Raw genomic sequence first — 22864 nt, 5'->3', positions numbered from 1 at the left:
AATGTACTTACCCCCACATCAATCTTTATCCAATGTCTTTATATCAGAGAAAACCAAGACAAATTTGACCAATAAAAAGAACTTTACTAACAAGTTGAATTAGGGCGATCAGCCCCAGCATGTTCTTTAGCAACCCTAATTCATACTAGTTTTCAATTTCATTAGGTCATTCCCACACCAAGCAAAATGAAACTTGGGACATCTAGAAATTGAATGGAAGTTGCCTTTGTTTACAATTAACTAAGTCGTTTAAAAAGTATACACTTGCACGGTTTGGACCGTAATGTCACTCATTAAAGTAACCTGTACACCCTTGGCTAGAAAATGGTATTAGTAAATGGGTTAAATATTATAGTTAATTGGATATAAATTAAATTTTGAACACCCTTAAAATAATTGAGATGGATAGCTTACAGGTAAAGGGTGTTCAATTTTACCTAAAAATTACGGTTTAGAGGTTGCGTCAAACGCTGGTCGTCTTCTTTCTTTAAAAAAAAAATACAAATAATGTATGAAGCTACTTGATTGATTTGTATTTGCACTTATTTTATCCATGTTACGACTAAACTTATTTGTATTTGAGTTATGAATTGCATTTGATTTATTCTTATGTTGGTTTTGGAGTTACGTTGGATCTATTTGTTGAAGCTCCTTTAGTCATTTTTCTTTCCTTCCTATTTCCTAGAAAATAAGAAGGCGTATTGTTAAAAAGAAGACAACGAGATCTAATAGTAAGTTAGCTACCACTTATTTTATTCTTTTTTTTTTTTTTTAAATTGCTTCTGTGAACATTTTAATTATCCAACTTTGTTCTCTTTCTATCTTTCTTTTTTCAAAGAAAATTAATTAGTCGTTATCTCTAGGCATGAGATCTGCTCATCTGCTGGATGGTGTTCAGAAAATAACTACCAGAGCATTTCAGCAGTTATTCGTGCAATCAAATTTAGCATCTAAAGATGCCACAGATTTCATTATAACAGGAGAATCGAGAGTAACGTATAGACAACAAGCTAAAGCACATTGAGGAAAGTTCCTGATACACAGGCCACAAGATGAAAAAGAGCAATGACAAAATAAACACCAAAGACATTACTCGATAACAGTGCTTGAACCACATATACAGTTGCAGAAAAGTTGCTACACTTTTCTCCAGTCTCTTGGTTAAGTGACGTTCAAATCAACCTAAAACTATTCTTGTAGCTAGAATATCTGGAGAGAGAGTTTGAAAGCTAAAATCGACCATGACAATTCCTTTCAGCAAACTAAGCTCAAAAGAAATTAGTAAAAAGGTGAGCAGATGAACGTCTATAGAGTCCCACCATTGTCGTTCAACCTAAAACTAAGTTCTTGTCAAACAGAGAGAGAGAGAGAGCAGGCAAAACAAGGTCAGTGACCAATTTTCCAACCAACAGATCCTTTACTGAAAAATACAAATTCTGACAAACAGATTCTTTACTTCAGTATTACTTTTTTGCAAACCAGATAAAAAATAAATGAGCAAGAAGGTTTACCGAATCAAATGCTTCTTTGACCTTATTTTCTCCAGCACAATAGGTATTATTGATAGGTAACGTAAGAATATTATTGATCTAAAACAACATTAACCTTGATGTTGGATCCACCACATTAGGTATATATAGATGACTAAGCTGAACCTTTGCAGGAATTCATTTGCCTATTAGCTGAAAAACAGCTTGTCCTATAAGCTGCATAAATGCATTAACACTATTTAACATCGTAAACCTTAGTACCTTACCATATAACATGTGACACTTCTGTCGACAAAATTGATGGAGGCAAGTAGGCATTCATACTGTACAAGAGATGGTTTCCACACCTATGAATGTTAATGCACAAAGGTATACTATCATTCAATCAGAAGTCCCTTGATTACTTCAAAAAACAGGTGAGATTCTTTATTACATACGACAGACATCTCGCCACTGATTAAGATAATCGAGTTTAATCTGACATAAGCTCACAACCAAAAAATTAACAGCGAACAAATTAACACCACCATCATTAACAAAAAGTAGGCCCTCAATCCGTAAAATCTCTAACCATGAGACTATCTGAATATTTGGACCTAGCACTTAAAGAACTTACTGGTAGTTATTAAAACAAAAGTATCAGGCAGGTTCTGGGATAACAAATATAAAGCTCAATGCAAAATAACCGACTCAAGAGGTTGTAGATCATAAAGTTAAGAGTATACGGGCTGCCTCACCCAAAATGAAATGCATGTTGCCTCAAGAAACTAATCATTGGCAGCCTGAGTCCAATATTTTACATTTCCTATAGATCGCTGGAACAGCGTTACCATCATTAGCTTATTCCAACTTACTCTAACATCACTACTTGCCAGTAAACTTCTCCAATATATGCATAAAGAGGTGAATGTGCAAGAAATTAAATCACCCGATTTAGTTGTTTATGCTGATAAGAAGGCACATAAGAATTCAATCAACATCACGACCATCACACATATCATCCATGTGGTTATTGTGATTTCACTTGCTTATACTGCATCAAGCAAAAGATCAGACCTTTTGCACTCTTCATCGCCTCCAACCAAAGAGGAGTACAACATCCAAAATACATCAACTACTGAAACAACAGTACTGAAATCTTTTATTAATGTTTAAGCTAATTTCTAGTCTCAGGCGAAAAAGGAAGGAAAATTCTAGCAAAATTGAAAAAACTTCACAAAATGTTTTTGATATTGTAGAAAAAAAGCAAGACATTACAAAAAATAGGAAGAAACTAAAACACAACTCTCCTCCAACTATAACAAATCGTGAAATTAAAACTACATAATTCATTTCTTTATGTTCATCTTTGCCGAACAGAACTAACGAACTTTAACCCCATCAGTTAAACTCTCCAAAGTACTAAAAAATTGATCGAGCCATAAACTGCAATATACTAATACATAAATCTAATTCAGAATACCACTAGCAAAGAGAAAAGCATGTAAATTAAGAAACAAGCATACGCGATCAGCCCACGATGCTCATCCCCACAAGATGCCAGTTCAACCACAAGCCTAGTGCAAACCCGCGTGGACCATATCACAAAAGCTCCCGTCACCACCTTGATGACCAATCCGCCAGGTAAAAACAATGAGATCGCTGATAATATCACAATAGGCAGCATACAATATCCGATCAGGCTGACACACCTGTACAAGTATAGCGAGATTAAATTAGCACCAATACCAGGTACTGGTAGTATAGCGAGATTAGTTTAATAGTGAGAGCTCAAAGCTTTGAGGCTAAGGAAGCAATAAAGGAAAATTTAATATATCATGTGAATATAAAGTATTTTTAATGTCCAAAGAAAAAAAACATACTAGAGAGGTAAATATGTACAAAGAATTAAAAAAAATTGGGAAAATTACGCTCTATGTCTACTGGGAGAAAATATTTTACGCCGGGTAGCTCGTATTTTGAGTTTGTTACCCGGTTTAGCCCATATTTGTGTCTAAACACCTTTGATACACTATTACACTTTTATACAAAGTTGATACATTATGTATAATGCTTTCCCCAGGTATAACAACAACAGCATACCCAATGTAATCCCACAAGTGGGGTCTGAAGAGGGTAGAGCGTACGCAGACCTTACCCTTACCTCGTGGATATAGGGAGGTTTTTCCCTGAAGAACTTGGCTCGAGTAACACATAACAAGGCAGTATGGAAAAGACAATAAAGAAGTAAAAAGGCATAGGAAATAATAACATAGCATTCCGAGCAAATAATGCAAAGCAGAAGAAACAAAAATTAGTAGTAGAGATCTAAGTACAAGCAACTACAAAAAATAATGTTAATAATGTCTACCCACCAAGCCTAACCCGCAGGAGAGTGAGCCAAAGCTCAACTACCGTCTAATCTTCTACCCTAACCCACGACCTCCATATCCTCCTATCTAAGGTCATGTCCTCATTAAGCTGAAGCTGCGCCAGGCATAATGTTGTATAATATTGTATATTGGACTACGTGGCGTAAAATTCTATGTTGGGTTGTATATTCTTGAAACTTCCTCAAAAAAATTACTATGTGATTTTTCCTAATTTTTCTTTATCCAAACAAGATACTCTCTCCGTCCCAATTTATGCGGTACCATTTGACTTGGCAAGGGGTTTAAAAATAAAGACTTCTGAAATTTGTGTCCAAAACAAGTCTTGTGGTTGTAAATCATTGTTTCTAAATATAGAAAACATTCTTCTTGGGAGAAACTAAATTGGGACGGAGGGAGTATCACAATAGGCAACAACATACAATATATCCAATCGGTCTAACACACACACCTGTACAAGTCCAAATTACCATTTCGCCCCGCGAGCATATTGAAAACAATGCACAGAAACAACGAAGCCATAATAACCCAAACCAAAATAATCCCAAAATGAAGCTTTCCAGCAAGCAACTGAAACAACCCAAACGCCATCAAAAAAATAAACAGCCCAGATAGATCAGCATCTTCATGTAGATCAGCTTTAACCCTAAACGGATTCAAAATCGAAAGGGCCTCTTGGTAAATTTGCTTCGTATTATATCCCTACGATTCATCTTCTCACTTTATGGTACCTTTTTATAATAGCTCTACCTCGTACCCTACTTTTCTTAACGCTTCAAATTACTGACGTGTGACACTATGTGAAATAATTCAATCTATCCAAACGTTGTACCCATCAAAACAATACAATACATTATGAAACAATATGTAACAAAGCATCCAAACACACACCTGTACAAGTCCAAATTACCATTTCGGCCGGCGAGCATATTAAACACAACATAGAGAAACAAGGAAGCCATAATAACCCAACCCAATATAATCCCAAAATGTAGCTTCCCAGCAAGCAACTGAAACAACCCAAACGCCATAAGAAAAATAAACGGCCCAGATAAGTCAGCATCTTCATGTAGATCAGCTTTAACCCTAAACGGATTCAAAATCGAAAGGGTCTTTTGGTAAATTTGCTTAGTATTAATCCCTAATTCCTCTAACAACGGCGGTTCGTCCTCGAAACCCGTGCCGCCAACGCCGCCGCCGCCACCGATTGTGGAAGCGAATTGTGGAGTGGAGAATGACGTGGAAGCAGCAGCGGACCCCACATCGAAGGACATAAAAGGTATGCTAGGGTTTGTTGATGATGATTTTGGTGGTTGAAACGGTGCCGTTGGAAGACGCCGTTGTTGTGGCCCTGGGTTACCGCCTGACGGGAAAACTACCGGCGGCACGTTGAATTGATTAGCCATTAATTTTAGGGATTCGAGATCTAGATTGGGGATGATGTGTACAAATTAGGGAGATTGAAGTAGAGTAAAGAATACAAAAAGATGCTTCGATTTGTGTGATTAATTAACACAGAGATGAAGCTTTCAGGCTAAGGCAGCAAATGGTGTGAAAAATAAAAGGGGAAATGTATTTGGATCCATGTAACACAAAAAATAATCTATTATATTTAGCAGGATCATTTAATTAATTCAATTCAAAAATGTAATACTCCTGTTCATGTGAATTAAACATCGAAATTAACGTCATATCAGTGACTGTTATGGACAAATTACAGGCATGACAAACCAAAAAAAAAAAAAACACTTTTTTTAAAATTTTAGAGTTGGACAAATTTGGTCACGCGTTTATAAATATTATTTTGTTGTTGAAATACTTTTACAACAAGGTATTCTATTAATTTTTTGAAAAAAGTGGGATCTGGGGAAAAAGTGAATAATTCTATACGGCTAAACAGTTATAAGTCAAAAACAATAATAGCTAATAAAAATGTAATAAATAGTTGATGATATTACAGATAGAAACGCAAATACCTAATAATTTAGGTAGGTTCTCGCAAAAAAAATATAATTAACGTGTATTTTTTACTATTATCTCTATTTCTAACGAGCTTCCAAAAAGAAGTTACAAGAGTAGTAGAGATGTAAATATTTATAGAGAACAAAAATTATGCGATCCTTCCTAAATTTTCATTATTCAAACAAGACAAAGATTAGCATCCATACCTAGGATATATTTATTTTACTCCTTGTGATACTATTTCACTACATACCATAATTATTGAAGAATCATAATATTGTTAAACGTCATATCATCAATAGAATGATATCAATTATTTTTTTACGCTCTAAAAAAAAATACAAAGTAAGGCAAATAAAATAGTTTCCTTATCCACTAGTATATATATTTTTAGAAATGTTCACATTTATTTCTTAACCTTATTAGTAGTTTCATTTTGACCATCACAGAGGATTGTTGTGGTAATCTAAGAAATAGTTAAAAACTTGAGAGGATCGTTTTTTGAAAAGGTTTGCCAATTACTAAAGCTTCACTCTAAATAAGTCGCGAGGCTTGCAGAACCTAAGTCATAAATCAAAAAGTAAAATGATGTTCATTTCCTTTCATCAAATAGGTAAAGTAAACACACAAACCACTTTGTCTTAAATTCGTTTAGAACAAAGCATAGAACGAGGTGATTGGAAAGGAAAGTGAGAAGGGCAGTCTTGTTTGGCGTGAATGTTGTTGGTTCGGAAATAGAGCACAATATTAATGGTGGGATGGATACGATCTCTCTTCTCATTAGAGGCTATATATTCAATTATGAAATTGAGAAATTTTGGTAGAATGTTTACATTGCGTAAATCCAAATTAATATCAACTTTCCCTTAATATCTTGTACACCTTAAATCTAGATTAACTAAGAATATAATGCAAGTATCAAAAACCGCTTGAAAAAAAAAAATCACTTTCATCAAATTCTCTTAAATTATTTCGCAGATTGGCACAAGTCTAGGAAAGTTTTTAGAGTTTTGTTCCAAAATTGTTCCTTTTTTATGAGAGTAGGTTTATTTTGGTCCTTAAAATATAATCTTTAGCATCTTAGTCCTTTCAGTTTGCTAGTAGAGCATCTTTGGTCCAACTAATAGAATAAGCCTAAAACTAACAGCAACTACCAATAAACACTACTAGCAAAAACCAATAAAAAATTCAACCCACTTTCGGACCGCCGAAAAAATGACCGATTCAACGGACTTGATCCCTTTTTTTTTTTTGTTAATTTTTAAATAAAATTTACCGAGCACATTCAATTTTGAAAAATAAAAAATCGACCTTGTTGAGTCGTTTAAATCTTTTTTTAGTATAGCAGACTGGCTCGGTAGAATTTATTTAAAAATAAAGAAAATCATTTTGAGAGACCAATCGAGCTCAATCAGTTTTTTATCAAAATTCCTGTTTAACTATTTAAATAAAACGACTGAAGAACCGATCGAGTTCAGTCGATTATTCATTTTCTCGATATTGGCGCAAAAAAAAGACCGAGCTAAGATAGTTTTACGTAAAAAAAGAAAGTTAAAAAAATTGAGATTAAACCGAACAAGTCAATCGTATTTCGATCGGTTCGAAAATTGTTCGATATTTTGTTGTGTTTTTTGATATTCACGATTAGTTTTTAAGTATATTCTATTGATTGGACTAAAGGTGCTCCACTTTATCAAACTTAAGGGACCAAAAATACTTAAAATTATATTTAAAGGAATCAACATAAACCTATCCTCTAGATATGGAATAGCTAAAAACTCAAAGTTTGTATGAAATACTCGTGAAGAAACTTTGGAGAAAATAAAATCTCTACACCTTTTACAATTTGAATAGAAGAAAATAACTTTTTAAATATCTTATATATATATATTTTTTTTTTTGAGATCTCTTATGCGTAAAAAATAAAAACTTCTAATAAAAAAAATCATAAAACTAAAAAAATAATAATTATAAAGTACTAAATATCCATTTCTCCTAAAGTTTGTATGTAATAGTAGTATTATCTTTATGATGAAAGAAAAAAATTGAACTCGGTTTTTGCCCAATCCTTCAAATAGGTAGAATCAACGGTTGCATAAAAGAGAAGAAAGATTGTTCGCTTTGAGTCCAGTTTAATTTGGAGCACAAAAATGGCGGCGATAGCTCGATTCCAAATCCTTCAACCATATCCATTAACCAAACCTTGTGCATTTATCTCAAAAAAATTCCGTCAATCTCGTCTCTCCATTGTCAAAAATTCCCACTGCCGGTTTGGGATTCATTTCCGTAAGTTCTCCGTCGCATCACCGCCACTCTGCTCCACCTCCTCCGACTCGATTCCCGAGGTCAATCTTCTCTTCCTAATTTTGTCAATTCACCTTGTAATTTTTTTTTTTTTAATCTGAACTTAGATTATCAATTACTTAATCAATAATAATAATAGCATGATTTAAGAGTGTTGTAATTCAGAGTTAAATCATTTAATACTCAAATATCAAGTTTTTAGTACCTTCTTTTAGGAAATAAAAATGGCACGATTCATAGTAAGAGAGTTATTAGTAATTCAGAGTTGATATTTTCTTCATCCAAAAAAAGAATGACGTATTCCGGACTAGCCAGGATAACAGAGTCAATTAACCTAAATTCTTTAACCTGTTTGGCCAAGCTTCTAAAATCAGCTTATTTTAAGAAATGTTTTTTCAGAAGTGCTTTTCGAAAAAAGTATTTTTGGTGGGAAATAGTTGTTTTTGAGCAAATGATTTGAAAAGGCACTTTTGTGCAACAATTATTGTTTGGCCAAATTTTTAGAAAAGCTTTGGGAAAAACTACTTATTTTTAGCTTTTGAAAAACAACTTCTTCTACTACCGGAAAAATACTTATTTTCTTCCAAAAGCTTGGCCAAAACTTCACTTTATAAAATAAGCACTTTTGGCCCCCAAAAGCTTAGCCAAACAGGCTATTAGTCTGAACTCGATTATCAATTACTTAATAAGTAAAAATGGCATGATTCATAGTAAGAGAGTTAGTAATTCAGAGTTAAATCATTTAATTTTGGCCTGTGAGATCAGTTCATCTAAATCTGGTGTGCATTCAGATACGATTAATAATTTTTTTGAGCTAAAAGTACACTTTTGTAACATAAAAAGTGCTGTAATACTAGCAGAAAATATTTTGGAAATGTTTGAAAAATCATGTAGTAGTTGATAGCACTATTAGAAAAAGAATGTTATCAACTCTTTAAACAGCAAGGTGGCAAACAAATTGGGACAGAGGGAGTATTTCCTAATATATAGTCATCAAAAAATAGTAGCAGTTTTTTTTTTTTTTTTTTTTAATGTTGTTGACAATTTCTTAATTGGAATACAGAGCCCTGAAAGTTCTGAATCGAATACATCGATTGTTGGTGACCTGTTGGACTATTTGAATGAATCATGGACTCAGTTTCATGCTACAGGTATATTTATGAAGATGCAATTTGTTGTTCTTTTGTGTTTATATTAAGGTGCTATGTTGTTCTTTAGCCTGTGAATGCAGTTTTTGAAGTGGTAATTGTTGAGATGGATGTTCACTTTCTATTTCGTTTGGACCAAATAGCAAAACACGTGAATGAGAAAAATGGAGCCTGTTTTATAATGTAACTAAGAAAAGAGTACTATATATGTTGCTTACTAAGGGAAAGTGGTAAGGATAACACTATATTGGTTTGGACTTGAGGTTCGATTGTGCTTTCCTTTTTGTGCATTTTTATGAATCAAAATTCATTTCTACTTGATCAAAAAAAAAAAAAAAAAAAGATACCAAAATTCATGCACATCGGACATCACACAAAAGTAGAGCTCAAAACAAAGCACGAAGTTTGACAATATTGCCTTAAACTGGAAATGCTTTCTTGTGGTGTCGAGAGTTTGCAAAGATGGAGTGAGATAAGCACAATTAAGGTTTTTTTCTTAAATGAGACTTTTTTCAGATTGTGTGACAATAATAGATCTTTACGCCAATATGTAAAGGTGGATGAGTAGGTCTACTGATGACTAATTTTAGAATAGTGATTACGGGCAATAGGCACCTTTTTTGGAAAGCTAATGCAGACACGCTTTCGGGCGAATTGTACATATAGTGACTTTGTCAATCACAAATCTTGGTAATTATAGAGAAAGGTATTAACATAGGTCAAAGTAAGTGGTAGTTATCTCTAATGATTGATAAAGCTAGTATTTAGCAACTTTGGCTATGCAAATTTTGACACCAGTTCAATCTCAACCACCTCCAAGATGGGATGCTTCGTGGTGAGGCAATGCACAATCATGTTAAATTGAAGAGCAATCACTATTTTATAAAATATATATCCCATGACAAAATTGGAAGTTCAGCCAGTTGAATCGCACTTGAACTATGAGGGAAGGGTTCTTACACACTCAGCTGATTGTTATGATCCCAATATTGATGACTTTAATAGAGAGAATCACCCTATGAAAGGATGTAGCTTCCGAATACGATCTAAGGAAAAAGGTGTGTTGCCAAATCAATATATGGATAACCCATTGTTGAAGCATAAGGAACTGATTTGAAGAGAGAGTTAGTCTATTGGCAAAAGAGGGGTCCTTTGTCTAAATGTGGGGTAAGGGGACTCCACATTTACAACTTGGTCTGGGGGTGTCAAGGAAAATGAAAGGTAAAATGACGTGAAGAAAGAAACAATTCTCGAGAAAAATACCTTAATTGAGAGTTAAAAAGGATTTTGTTAAATGATCTCAGGACAGTAAGGTCATTTAATAGAATGTGTAGTTGTTTTGTTAGTTTCTATAGGGTTCCGTGACTGCTTAGACATAATTGTATGCTGCACTTTGATGTAATAATCAGAGTCCTTTCATTTGTCTTTTTTCTTTTCCCTAATCGAACTAGCCCACTTATCGTTAAAAGAAATAGATGCAATAACTGCTATTGCACTATGCTGATCTTGTTTCATAAGGTGCATCATATAGAAAGGAGACAAATCTTAACTAGCAAAGATAATTTATCAAGAGTGATAGAAATGTGGGAGAAGAACAGGACATCATGATAAATACATGCATATATAGTATATACAATATACAAAGTATTAATAGGTGAGCTTTCTGTTTCTTAAGCAGTGCCAGATTGCTAGTAGTCCATATGAAGCTTCTCTTTTCCTCTCCTTTTACGCTCACGAGAATAAGGACAAGGGAGCAGTGTCCTAGATTTTTATATGGTCTTCCCTTTACTAACTGGATTTACAACAAAAATACCTCACAGCAAACGGCAGAACTGAATAAACAATGTGAGAGAAGTGAATTAGTACCAGGGCATGGATCAGGTGACATGATCGAGCAGCTGCGTTACTATCTGACAAAGTGTTTTTGTAGCATCACATGTCTCTTGAGTTCTTGGTCTCAATTTGTCTTATTGGAAAATGCTGCAAGGACTAATGACTTAATTAATTTTCCTAATTCTTTCCTCTAACTAAATTAAGCAATTGTGCATACTGTTTATTTTCCTATTCTAAAAATTTAGGGGGTTTTGTTTGGTTGGATTAGTTAAGCATAAAATAATACGATGTTTGGTTGGAGGGATTAGAAAATATATTCCCCGCATGATTCATGCAACATTTAGTTAGTTGTAAAAGAAAATAAAATCTCTGCACAATTAATGCAACCAACATTTGGTTGTCATGCGGGAATTCGTGTACTATTTTATGCGAGATAGAACGTGGAATAAAAATACATGTGTTGGTAATACTGAGATAAAAGTGTTTAAAGACCAAAATGCCCTTCAACTAGGTATTCCCTACATAATTTTTTCTGCAATATTATTAGTCAGTGAATAACAGTCCCTACAATATTATTCACTGTATAACAGTCCCTTCATTATTTTTTTCCACATAAACAATCTCCATGTAATTCCTTCCCTCAACTAGCATGTGAACCAAATGATCAAAAATCTACCACTAGATTTACCATGTCTTAAACCTTTCTTCTCCAAATGTTTGGAGTAGCTTTAGTCGCTCTTCCTAATTTGGTCTAATCTTATGACTGCCCTGATGGGCACCCCCCTTTCAGATCTATTGCAGTTTTGACTTTTCAACTTCATCTTATTTCTGCTTTCTATGTTGGTGCATTGTCTATGATCTATCTATGTCAGCTTACCTTCACAGAACTTAGTTATAAGTAATATCTGCTAGTCAATTCCTGTATAACATTTTGTTGGTTTACAAGATTATCCATGAAATTTGTTACTTTTTAAACTATCAGTTGTTTAATTATGGTTAAAACCTTTCCTTTTGTTATCCGGTTATTATTTGCTTCACAATATTTATGCTATTCAATATTATTTGATTTATCAAGCTGTTGAAGTGCATAAAGTTTAGTCTCCAATACGCTGTGCATGTAGCCATATATCTCATTATTTTTGTGACCACTGACATAGCAAGGTGACATGTTCAAGCAAGTGTATAAAATTAAACCATGCATCCTTGATGCACAGCACCGCTGCCATTTTAAGGACTGGATTCACAATTCACATCACAGTATTTGAATTTCCAAGAGGTTTTGAGTTTGTATTTGGACTAGTTTTTATCAGATACGTGTTATAACAGGATAGACAGCAGAGCTAAGATGATTGGGGCAGAAGGAGTAAGAAATGTTGGAGACAAACCGGTTTGGTAATGACGATTGATGACTTGAGTGGTGTATCTACTGTACAAGGTTGATAGTTTAGAAATGTCATATCTTATTTTTTTTCTTTTAGCGTCTTTAAAGGGTTTCAGCTAGCACCCAAGGTTGTGCCCTAGTGGTCAATGAAGTGAGTTAGAACCATGAGGTCTCAAGTTCAAATCCCGGCCATTCACTCCCGTTTGAATGAAAAAGGTAGGAAGTTGGAGTTACACAACTTGTACCTGTGATGATGGTAGATAGCAAGTACCGTAGAATTATGTGACCACCCAAGCGTGTGGCCTAGTGGTCAATGAAGTGAGTTGAGCACTATGAGGTCTCAGGTTCAAATCCCAGCAGAGACAAACTAGGTGATTTCTTTCCATCATTTTTGATTCTAGCCTTGGTGGACAAAATTACACAGTCTCTCACCTGTTGCGGGGGGAGGTGGCAGTATCCCGTGGAATTAGTCGAGATGTGCGCGCAAGAAAGCTTCCGGACATCACGGTTATATATATATATATATATATATATATTCAAGGTGCGCGTAAGCTGGTCCGGACACCAAGGTTATAAAAAAGGTTTGAGTTGTGCCTTTGTAGTCGCCATGATGTCATTTTAAAGACAATATTATTAATAAAGCATATGGTTTGCTGCATAAGTGGATAGGATATTTAGGATAAATGTAGTGTTTACCATTTTGTTTTGCATGATTCTTTCTAATGAAATTGGGTGAGCTTTCCTCATTTCAGAGATGCTTCTCAAATATTAGTATTTGTTGAGTGGGGTGATTATTCTTCAGCCAAGAGTATATATTAATCTGAGCGCTTTTTAAACTGCCAATTTCTTATTTACTTGATAAAAAGAAAAAGTTATTCTGATCACTGAGCTGCATGACCTTTGTCGTGGTGTGAAAGCTGCACTCCTGTGTTCAGGCGTGAATGGAGAGTGTACATATCTCTTAAATAGAGTTCTCGAATTTATGGTTTATTGCAGTCAATTCAGACTTCTGCTTTCACCTGCACACTATTTTAACGTGTTCTTTCTTCTTTATAATAGCTGAAGCAAAAAGGCAACTAATTGCCGCTGGATTTCATCTGCTGAAAGAAAATGAGAAATGGGATCTGCAGCCTGGTGGGCGCTATTTCTTTACACGGAACATGTCCTCTTTGGTTGCATTTGCCATTGGAAAGAAGTGAGCAAACACAAACACTACATACCTCTTAAAGGTTACATTACAGTTGTTAATTAGTCATGCAATGCTCCTTACATATATGAGCCTGTAGAAGCCAAATTAAGAATGGAATGTTCTGCAATACCAGTTATAGATCAAGGGGCACTTCTCTAAACATTATCACTCTCATTCAATTTGAGATTCAGCACTAGGAACTAATTTTGAAGTCTTTCAACCATTTCATTCCCTCCTTTGGAATTACATCCTTATGTTGTTTAATCAGAGACATGAATTAGCTTTGCAGGTATTCTATTGGCAATGGCTTTCACGTGATTGCTGCTCACACGGATAGCCCATGTTTAAAACTAAAGCCAAAGTCTGCATCAACCAAATCTGGCTATCTTATGGTCAATGTCCAAACATATGGTGGTGGGTTATGGCACACTTGGTTTGATCGGGATTTGAGTGTAGCTGGGAGGGTTATTCTAAGAGCTGATGATGGTTCCTTTCTGCACAGGCTTGTGAAAATAACGAGACCTCTTTTGCGAGTGCCTACATTGGCTATTCATCTTAATCGGTCTGTTGCCTTCCGCTGAAGTTTCTTTTTTTCTCATAATTTTCCTGCTCTTTGTTCGGGTGAGAGGGCTGTTACATTCTTGAATAGGTAAACAGAACCCTTATTTCTTGATATCATCGACCAATTAAGTTATTGCTGTGAAACCGCACATCAATCGTAGAGAACAAACACAATAAGATACTGGAGCTGATAACTCCTGCATGCCCAAGTTTTGGGTCAAATTGTCACGTCCTTAGTCTTCAACTAAGCGCACGTGCGGCACTTGACAACTTGCTCACGTTCTTGCACAACTTGCTCACGATCTTGCTATGCCAAGTCAGCCTAGATTACTACACTCAAGACCGCTAAGGGAATAGAATTAGGAAAGATGAGAGAAATTTGCTAGAAGGAAGCTTTTTGTATTAGAGAGAACTTGTGATTTTTGTTTGATGGTTTACAAATGAATGACCCTCTTATTTAGACTACTCATCTAGGGACGAATATGCAAATAATAATTATTATATAAGTCCCTACATATTTGCAAATAAACCCCTATTCTAGAAATCTCTACACAACTAGAGTATTCCAAGGACTTTCCATGCAAATCCATGGAATTCTAGGGTCTTCCAAGAAAGTCTTCCTAGATAGAATCTAGAGACTTTCCAAGGAAGCTCTCCATGGCTCTAGAATGTTTCCACAAATGCTAGCCTTCTTTCCATGTAAGCATCCACATAAGCTTCCTACATGGCAAAAATAGTTCCAAGTGGCACCTAGGTGGTGTGATGACATGGCGGGTCATCACACAAATTCTCTTATTTTTAGCATTATCCTTCTTTCCCTATGACTAGAGGAATTTGAAATGGGAAAAACGATGATTGCATTATGTTCAAATTGGTCCATTAATGTTTCGATATGTGTTTAGAATATGAATGGGAATATTTCCACAAATTTGGATAGCTTTCTCCCAGAAATGACCTGCGCTTGTACTTGATCTAAATTTCACATTAAATAAGGTTAATTGGTCCAAGACAAATAGCAATTCTCTTAAGCACACTTAAATCTGAAATCTTGTGGATATACTGAATAGTTTAATTGAAAGCTAAAACCTACTTAAGTCGTGGGATCCCATAGCATGTGATCTCTGCTTCTCTTTATCAATAAAACTTCTTACAAAGACTTTCGAGGTCAGTCTTTGAATATCTACCATGAGCTTCAGAATTAAGGAGTGTTAATAGTTGCATGCGAGACTGAAGTACATCTCACTGTCCTAGAAAGCTCAATTATTTCTCTCAACACGCAGACATATTTTCCTCCTCCTTCCCATGGGACATGGTCTAACTAACATCTCATCCAGCGAGAATTAATTTGTTTATAGCCTGTCTATTGTTGGTTTTTTTTTTTTTTTTTTTTTTTTATTTTTTAGGTTGTTGTTAGGTTTGTTATGCAATCTTTTTTGTGCAAAGCAGCTAGTGAAGATCTGTGCTCTTAAAAACACACCTCTGTAACTGGTACATCTGTTCCATTCATGCTTAACATACGTCCAAATTTCTTTATCACCTGTGGCACAATATCTTGGAAATTTTTCTCCGAATAGAAGCCAACTGCTTTTTCCTCTTTGTTTTTAAAAGTGTGTAAGTCCAAAACTGTCTAAAATTTTCCAATTTTTTTTTTTTTTTTTTTTTCAGTTTTGGTCCCATTTATTGCAATGTTTAAGCTAGCTTCTGAATTGTCTTTCTAACACTTGTAAACACATAATACCACGAATTTTTTTCCTTTTTGCGCTCTCATTTCTACCTTCTTGTTTCATCAGATTTGACTAGTTGAAAAGGAATCTTGTTTTAGTCGCATTACATTTATACTGTATATACATTGCTTTTTTTGTTAAAGTACTGGGATATTGTTCAGCATTGCTTCCTTTTTAGGTTACTTCTCTTCCTTAGATTGTGAGGAACATCAATAACTAAATATAAAGGGTAACCTTGATGGAGGAGCTCTTTTGATTTGGGTTTTTACGAACTGGTCAATTATCAGTGACTGTCAACAATCTTTAATTTCTGTCACCACAATGTAAACAGCAATCAAGCAGTTTTCTGTAGTTTTTGTTTGCTTGAAGGCTTTGCTGATTTCTCCTTTGCCCTATCCATTTTTACTTGGCATGCAGAACGGTGAATCAGGATGGATTTAAGCCAAACCTTGAGACTCACCTTATTCCACTACTGGCAACAAAGACAGAGAATGCAACTGCTGATTCCACAGAGAAAAATAATGTGTCTTCTTCAAAAGATTTTCATCATCCACTCCTTCTGCAGGTAGTTGGTTATATTATTTACACTAAAACTGGCTTATAGTCCAGGAAAGTTTCTAGGTTGCCTGGTCAATCTATAGATATGTGAAGAAAATTTTGATTGACAACTTAAAAGAGAATCTCCTTTCCGCATTTCGCCCTGGACTTACCTGATCATATTAATCTTCGTATGTAGACTGACTGTTGGGTTCCTCATTATTTTATACCCTTGTCAAAGACAGTGAATGCTTTAACCCTCTCTTTCGATGTTGCTTCCAATCAAGATTTGTTTTGAAAAGCTGTAGTATTGGTCAGCATATAAGAGACATCGTGTTGAGAAGGTTAAAATGATCTAGCAAACAAATGGTCAAGATGGGTGGCTGAACGTCAGAGGTTGAAGGCTCTTTTGTGCCAAAAATGTCTACATGTCAAACAGTTTTTCCCAAAGCTGGTTCTTTATCTGCTTCTAAGGAAAAATTCTGTCTGTGAGCTTATTTATAGGCTCAAGCTTTCGGGGACCAAAACATCCTCCATTTCAAGGATAACCAACTGGAAACACAGAGCTTTAGCTTCTAGTAGTCTCCAAAAACAAACTCATTTAAATGTCTAGTTACCATACTTTATCCGACGGAGAAGCTGGAACCTCTATTGATTTTTTATTCTCGTTAGATGACGTTGCTATTATTGTCACATGCATGTTTATCGGACTGCCTTGTTTATATTAGTTTGCTCGCTTTGGTGGTAGCGGCACTGATTTGTTATCCACCTCATTTGGCATTATAATGAGTGTACTGCTTTTCTGTTCTTCCATCTGATTTTCCAACATATAGAATTTGTTACTCCCTCCGTCCCAAAAAGATTGTCATAGTTACTATTTGGACAGTCGAAGGATATTTTCTTTGACCATAATTGTTTCAAATACTTTCTAAATATTTGGATTGTTAACTATTGTGACTTATAGTACTTTTTATGTAGTTTCTAAATATTTAATTTTTATTTCAAAAAAATTAAAGATTTATGTCCGAATTCAGACCGGACATTAGCTAGTTTGACCCTAGTAATCCGAATCATGACAATCTTTTTGGGACGGAGGGGGTACATGGTTTACACAAGAGAATGATGGATGAGGAATATTCTGGATTGCTGGATATGAACATTGATGTTTTCCTGTGATTGCAGATCTTGTCAGATGAGCTCAGCTGCAAAATTGATGACATAGTTAATGTTGAGTTAAATCTTTGTGATACCCAACCTAGCTGCCTTGGAGGTGCAAATAATGAGTTCATATTTTCTGGAAGACTGGATAATCTTGCATCGAGCTTCTGTGGTTTGAGAGCTCTGGTTGATTCATGTGCTTTGCCCGAAGATTTATCAAATGAGAATGCAATTCGGATGATCGCTCTTTTTGATAACGAAGAGGTAAGTAGTAGGCTCAGTCTGAAAGTTCTAGCAGTGATTTCCTTAATCTTTTTCTTCCTTAATCTACAGATACTCTCTTAGATGAGAGTTAGATTTTGAGGAACATCAGATCAGTTCTTGTTCAATTTCTAAGTTTAAGAATGTTCCCAGCTAAGAAGTATTTTGCTTATCCAAGACCAAACTTTTGTCCTGAAAGGACTTGTCTGATGTAGATAGATTTTGTCATGTTTGTCAAATATTCCAAGTGAGCACAAAAGCAATAAACATCAGTTAGCAATATTCCAAATCCTCTTTATAAGCTATTTTCAACTATTCTATATCCTCTTTCTTAGCTGTTTTTACGGTTTTCCACCTAAAAACAAGAAAATGAACACCAAATAAGTTGCTCATTCTCTTACTTGGTAGAAATTTCTTAGGCGATCAGTCAATTTGGCTTGAACTTGAACTTCGAATCAGCTGTCTGAATTGATATTCCTTGTTTCAGTTTCCCATTTACTTAAGCATTAGGGCTAACTCCACCAGGACTTTAGGTTGGTTCAGATTCATACCAAGGAGCTGGTGCACCAACTATGTTTGAGGCAATGAGACGGATAACTGACTGTCTAAGTCATCAATCTGCTGGAGAATCTGATTTTGCCCGCGCGTTTCGCCACTCATTTCTTGGTACTTTTTCTTGATATGTCTGTGGCCTTTAGATATGTCTTTGAATATGAATGGACTACTCCATACTCTCAAGTCCTTCCTATGTGGACAATTGTTCCTCGTCTTCTGCAGCAGTAATGCAATTGACCCAGCTCAACATGAGACAGCATAATGGGAAGGTTGTTGCTTTGCATGATTCTTTCAAAAGGCAGTAAATTCAATATGGGCCCTGTAAACTTACGCCTGCTCAGTTTCATTTGTTGAACTTATAATCTGATTACATGCAAATGTGTGTGAGTAATTGTCTTTCGAAGTAAAACTAATAAATTCATTATTTGAGTTTATGTTAACTTGTATACACTATATGCACTATGGACCCACTAAGTGTCTGTATTGAGGCTTTCTCTTGATGAGTGCAATCCATTCATTAATTTATTGAGAAATCCTACAGCCTTTGCTTAATGATGGAGTTTTTCCCAGTCCATGCATATGTAATAAGGTCCAAAAAGAGTTCCCCAAAAATTGTTCCTTCGTAGAAAGGCAAGTGTGGTTGCAGGTGTGATACAAACCAACCAAGTAGGACATCGTTCTCCCTATTTTCTACCAGAATTTGTGGGGTCTAACATGGAAATACTTTTGATGTCATAACATACAGGAGGAGGAAAAATCAGTTTCCAGCATTCTTGTCAAATTACATCATTTTCTCCTTTACATATCATGTGAAACTTATTGTCGAGTATCTCATTCAAACAACAGTGTCTGCTGATATGGCTCATGGAGTTCACCCTAATTTTGTTGATAAGCATGAGGAGCACCATCGTCCAGAATTACAGAAGGGGCTTGTAATCAAGCATAATGCAAATCAACGTTATGCTACGAGTGGAGTTACATCTTTTCTTTTTAAAGAAGTTGCAAGACTCCACAGCCTTCCAACACAGGTGATTTTCAACTTCCGAGTGCTTTAGCATAACTGGACTGGAAACCATCAAGGAAATAGGAAGATGGAATGGAAGCCATGACTGGACCTATTCCTTTGAATCCCCTTCTTTCCATTATTCAGGAGTCAATTTGTAACCTCTATTAGGCATTAATCCTATGTGTTAATGCTTCAAAGGTATTGATTGGTGCATCAAACTATAAGTTGCACTAAATACTCCATAGTGCATTACTCAAACTATTCATGTTAGCTGCTTAGGTTTTCTCTCATGGTCTTTTGGGAGAAGAACCTTCTTTTCCAGGCGTAAGGTATTATACACTTTTATTATCTTCAAAAGTTAAAGAGATTTCTAGCCATTTATGTGTCTCTCTTTCTGTCCCCTCACCTCTTCAGTGTATATGCTTGGAAGCATAGCTACTAATATCTCTCCCTCTTTATTGCGTAAGGACAGTAGGATTCCCCATGACAATGTGAGACCAAGTCAACGTCTGTCCTATAACTATGTGATTTCTTTTCAATATGAACACAAGTTTATTCACAAGGAAGAAGAGCACATAAGAGGGCTAGATGTCTAGAGACCAAATAAAGGCATTGCATCAAATAAAATGGAGCCACTTCCATTTTGTTGAATTCAGTCAAGAGAGGATATCATGAAAAAGACCTTGTTGTTTAGTCCTTTATTAACTATTTTCTCTAGATCTTTTGCAAGAAGACAGGCTAGGCACAATCTTAGCTATAATACTCTTCTGATGTACCCAGTTCAGTTTGTAAATTAACTAAATCCAAACAGGAAGAGGTTTCAAATAAGTATGTGACAAGGAATTGTATGCTCGGTATATGTCAAAAAGAAAATTGATATGTTGGAGTTTATATCAATGAAATTAGAGAAAACTCCACATGTACTGCAGCCTCATTGATAAATCTTGTGTATGAATTCTATTAAATTTTTACGATCCAAGCATATAAACTTGTATAAAGCAACGAGCTCTTTAACTCCTTACAGGACTTTGTGGTGCGAAATGATATGGGATGTGGATCAACTATAGGTCCAATACTTGCTTCAGGAGTTGGAGTCCGTACTGTTGATTGTGGTATCGCTCAGTTATCCATGCACAGGTACCTTGTTATTTAGTATCTCCATTCAATGTTGTGCTACACGGTGATTTCCAAGAAGTTTTTCCACTTATTTGAAAATTGGTTATACACCAGTCACTAGTTTCCATTAGGCAAAACATACTACGAACGAACTTCTGAAAGTAAAAAAATAAGTATTTATTTACTTTTAGTTTCGTCACCAAAAAAAAAAGGAAAAATAACTACTGACAGACTTCCAAAAGCAGACAATTCTTTCCTTACTTTTAGTTCCAATCAAATTGTATTTACCCGAAATGCAATTGAGGCAGCAGTCTATGACTAGTTTACTTCAAGTTTTGTCATGCATCATCCGATGTAGAATTTTGCTTGAGTCCATATTCGGTAGAATGATCTATATTATCAAGCTGCAATGCTTGTCCTTCAGTGCAAGTAGAGATAAGATGTTCAACATCCAGGCGCCTTTGCGAACCTTCTACAAAAATGTGCATTCTGTACTCTTCCAAACTAAAAAAGTTCCTCTGTGTGAAATAAATGCCAGACAGCTAGATGATAAACTTATGAATTTTTGATGCTGTAATTGGCTCTGGTAGTTTTGATATGATGAAATGGTTACAGGTAGCTTGAGGGACGCTACAGTATTTGACTCTGTTAATTTATATCTTCTTCCTTGTTCTAGTTGGTCACCTGCTTCGCTAAGTTGGTCATCAGTTTTCCATAAATTTCACTTTGCTTTTCTGCAATTGCAGCGTGAGAGAGATATGTGGAAAGGAAGATATAGATATTGCATACAAGCACTTCAAGGCATTTTACCAGACATTCTCAAGCATAGACAGGAAGTTGAATGTGGATTGATACTTGGTGAAGTAGAGACCTAGCTTTTTAGTTCACAACCCCTTATAGCATAATTCTTCTCCTTATTTTTCCCTTGGGGGTACAGTTGGTAGTAGACCTTTTAGCTAAGCACTTTGATTTGATTACTACACTAGTACATTATTTTGAAGCAGATGCAACAATAAATAGTTTCAGACGGCACATTGCCTGGTAATTGCTATGACATTGGTAAAACCCAAGTTGAAAAGTCTCATAATTTTGAACTGCACAAAGTGCCTGGAGGAAGTGATTGAAACAGCTTTCATTTTCAATCCAGTGCCTGATGTTTGTTGGCTTCAATTTGATCGGTGACAGAACTCGAACCCATATCAACTTCAAATTCAGGTTTCCGCTTGGCATTTCTAGCTGCTAACTTCCGTCTTAGCTCTGATAACAAAGCTTGATTCTCATGGTTGAGACGTTGAGCTTTCCTCCGCAACCTCTCATTCTCCCGCATAATCTGACAGTTGCGCAGGTACAGCTCTGAATTCTCTCTTTCCATTGATGTATTGCTTGCTTTGCACTGAAGGATATCTTGACAAAAGTGAAAAAACCAGATTAGGATACCTCATACAGAAAAACAAGGCAGAGCAAATAATATAGAAAACTGTCTTCTATATACAGTAAGCAGTGCATATATTGCGCATGAATGGAGACATATGCTGTAATGAATATAAACTGATATATCCGGGCTTTGTGTTGACAGAAATATTGTTTTTATTTTCTGAAGTAATTAGTAATCAAGAGTCTAATAAGCAAACAAAACTCCCACTGACAGAACTGAATGTAACAATTGGTCCTTTTTATTTCATCATACTTTAGTAAAGACATCATTCTTAGAAGATCAAAAAAAACAAGGAGCAAGCAGCTGGTAGACTCTGAAGTTTGAGTTAAGCAAGTAGAAACAGAAAAAAAAAATAAAAAAATCTTGTGTTAGTAGGAACTTAGAGGATCAGTACCTTTGGAGTGGATATATCTTTCTGGACTTTGTTTGACGGAAAAAAAAAAAAAGCATATGTTTATATAGGCATATGCATGTAAACTTGGTACACACTAATTGATAAACATGCCAAAGAGTCACACGAGAATAGCACAGTTCACTAGGAAGAAGTATTCATTACTTGATCAGCAAAGCCCCCATTGTTTTCTTTATCGTCATATAAAAACACAGGTCAAAGTGCACTTTAACCATCAAGTGAGGAAAAGAGAAAGCTTCCCTATTTTTCCTCTTACGAAGAAGACGCTAGATTTTGCTTTAAAAGTGAAAAAGAGTTGGGGTGTGTTTGGTACGCGGAATATATTTTCTTGGAAAATAAGTGGTTTTCATATTTCTGGTTTATTATTTAGGCAAACACTGTTGGTGTGGAGGTAGGAGTAGGGGTTGGGGTGGGGTCAGGGGC

General features: G+C 35.4%; 2 protein-coding genes across 3 annotated transcripts; one reads left to right on the top strand and one right to left on the bottom strand.

The window, feature by feature from the left end:
* Window positions 1–2666: 2666 nt before the first annotated feature.
* On the bottom strand, window positions 2667–5313 carry LOC132059201 (uncharacterized). Its single transcript, XM_059451748.1, has 2 exons — window positions 4751–5313; window positions 2667–3181 (listed from the first exon to the last, which is right to left on the bottom strand). Exons 1-2 carry the CDS (start codon window positions 5263–5265, stop codon window positions 2944–2946), a joined length of 753 nt encoding a protein of 250 aa, XP_059307731.1. The 5' UTR covers window positions 5266–5313; the 3' UTR covers window positions 2667–2943.
* Window positions 5314–7861: 2548 nt separating this feature from the next.
* Window positions 7862–21664, top strand: LOC132059200 (probable aspartyl aminopeptidase). 2 transcript variants are annotated; one of them, XR_009415517.1, is made up of 10 exons: window positions 7862–8166; window positions 9189–9276; window positions 13547–13682; window positions 13966–14238; window positions 16379–16526; window positions 17681–17920; window positions 18451–18583; window positions 18695–18741; window positions 19319–19500; window positions 20503–20615. XR_009415517.1 is itself a non-coding variant. In XM_059451747.1 (10 exons), the coding sequence occupies exons 1-10, from the start codon at window positions 7972–7974 to the stop codon at window positions 21444–21446; spliced, it is 1614 nt and encodes a 537-aa protein (XP_059307730.1). In that variant the 5' UTR covers window positions 7866–7971; the 3' UTR covers window positions 21447–21664. The 2 variants fall into 2 exon arrangements, 1 of the variants encoding a protein (XP_059307730.1); XM_059451747.1 differs by lacking the exon at window positions 18695–18741 and adding an exon at window positions 21341–21664 and having other exon boundaries at window positions 7866–8166.
* The last annotated feature ends 1200 nt before the right edge of the window (window positions 21665–22864 follow it).

The sequence above is a fragment of the Lycium ferocissimum genome, chromosome 6 (genome assembly GCF_029784015.1).
Source record: "Lycium ferocissimum isolate CSIRO_LF1 chromosome 6, AGI_CSIRO_Lferr_CH_V1, whole genome shotgun sequence".
NCBI lineage: Eukaryota > Viridiplantae > Streptophyta > Magnoliopsida > Solanales > Solanaceae > Lycium > Lycium ferocissimum.
The sequence above is the reverse complement of the archived record's forward strand: the minus strand, read 5'-3'. Positions and strand labels throughout refer to the sequence as shown.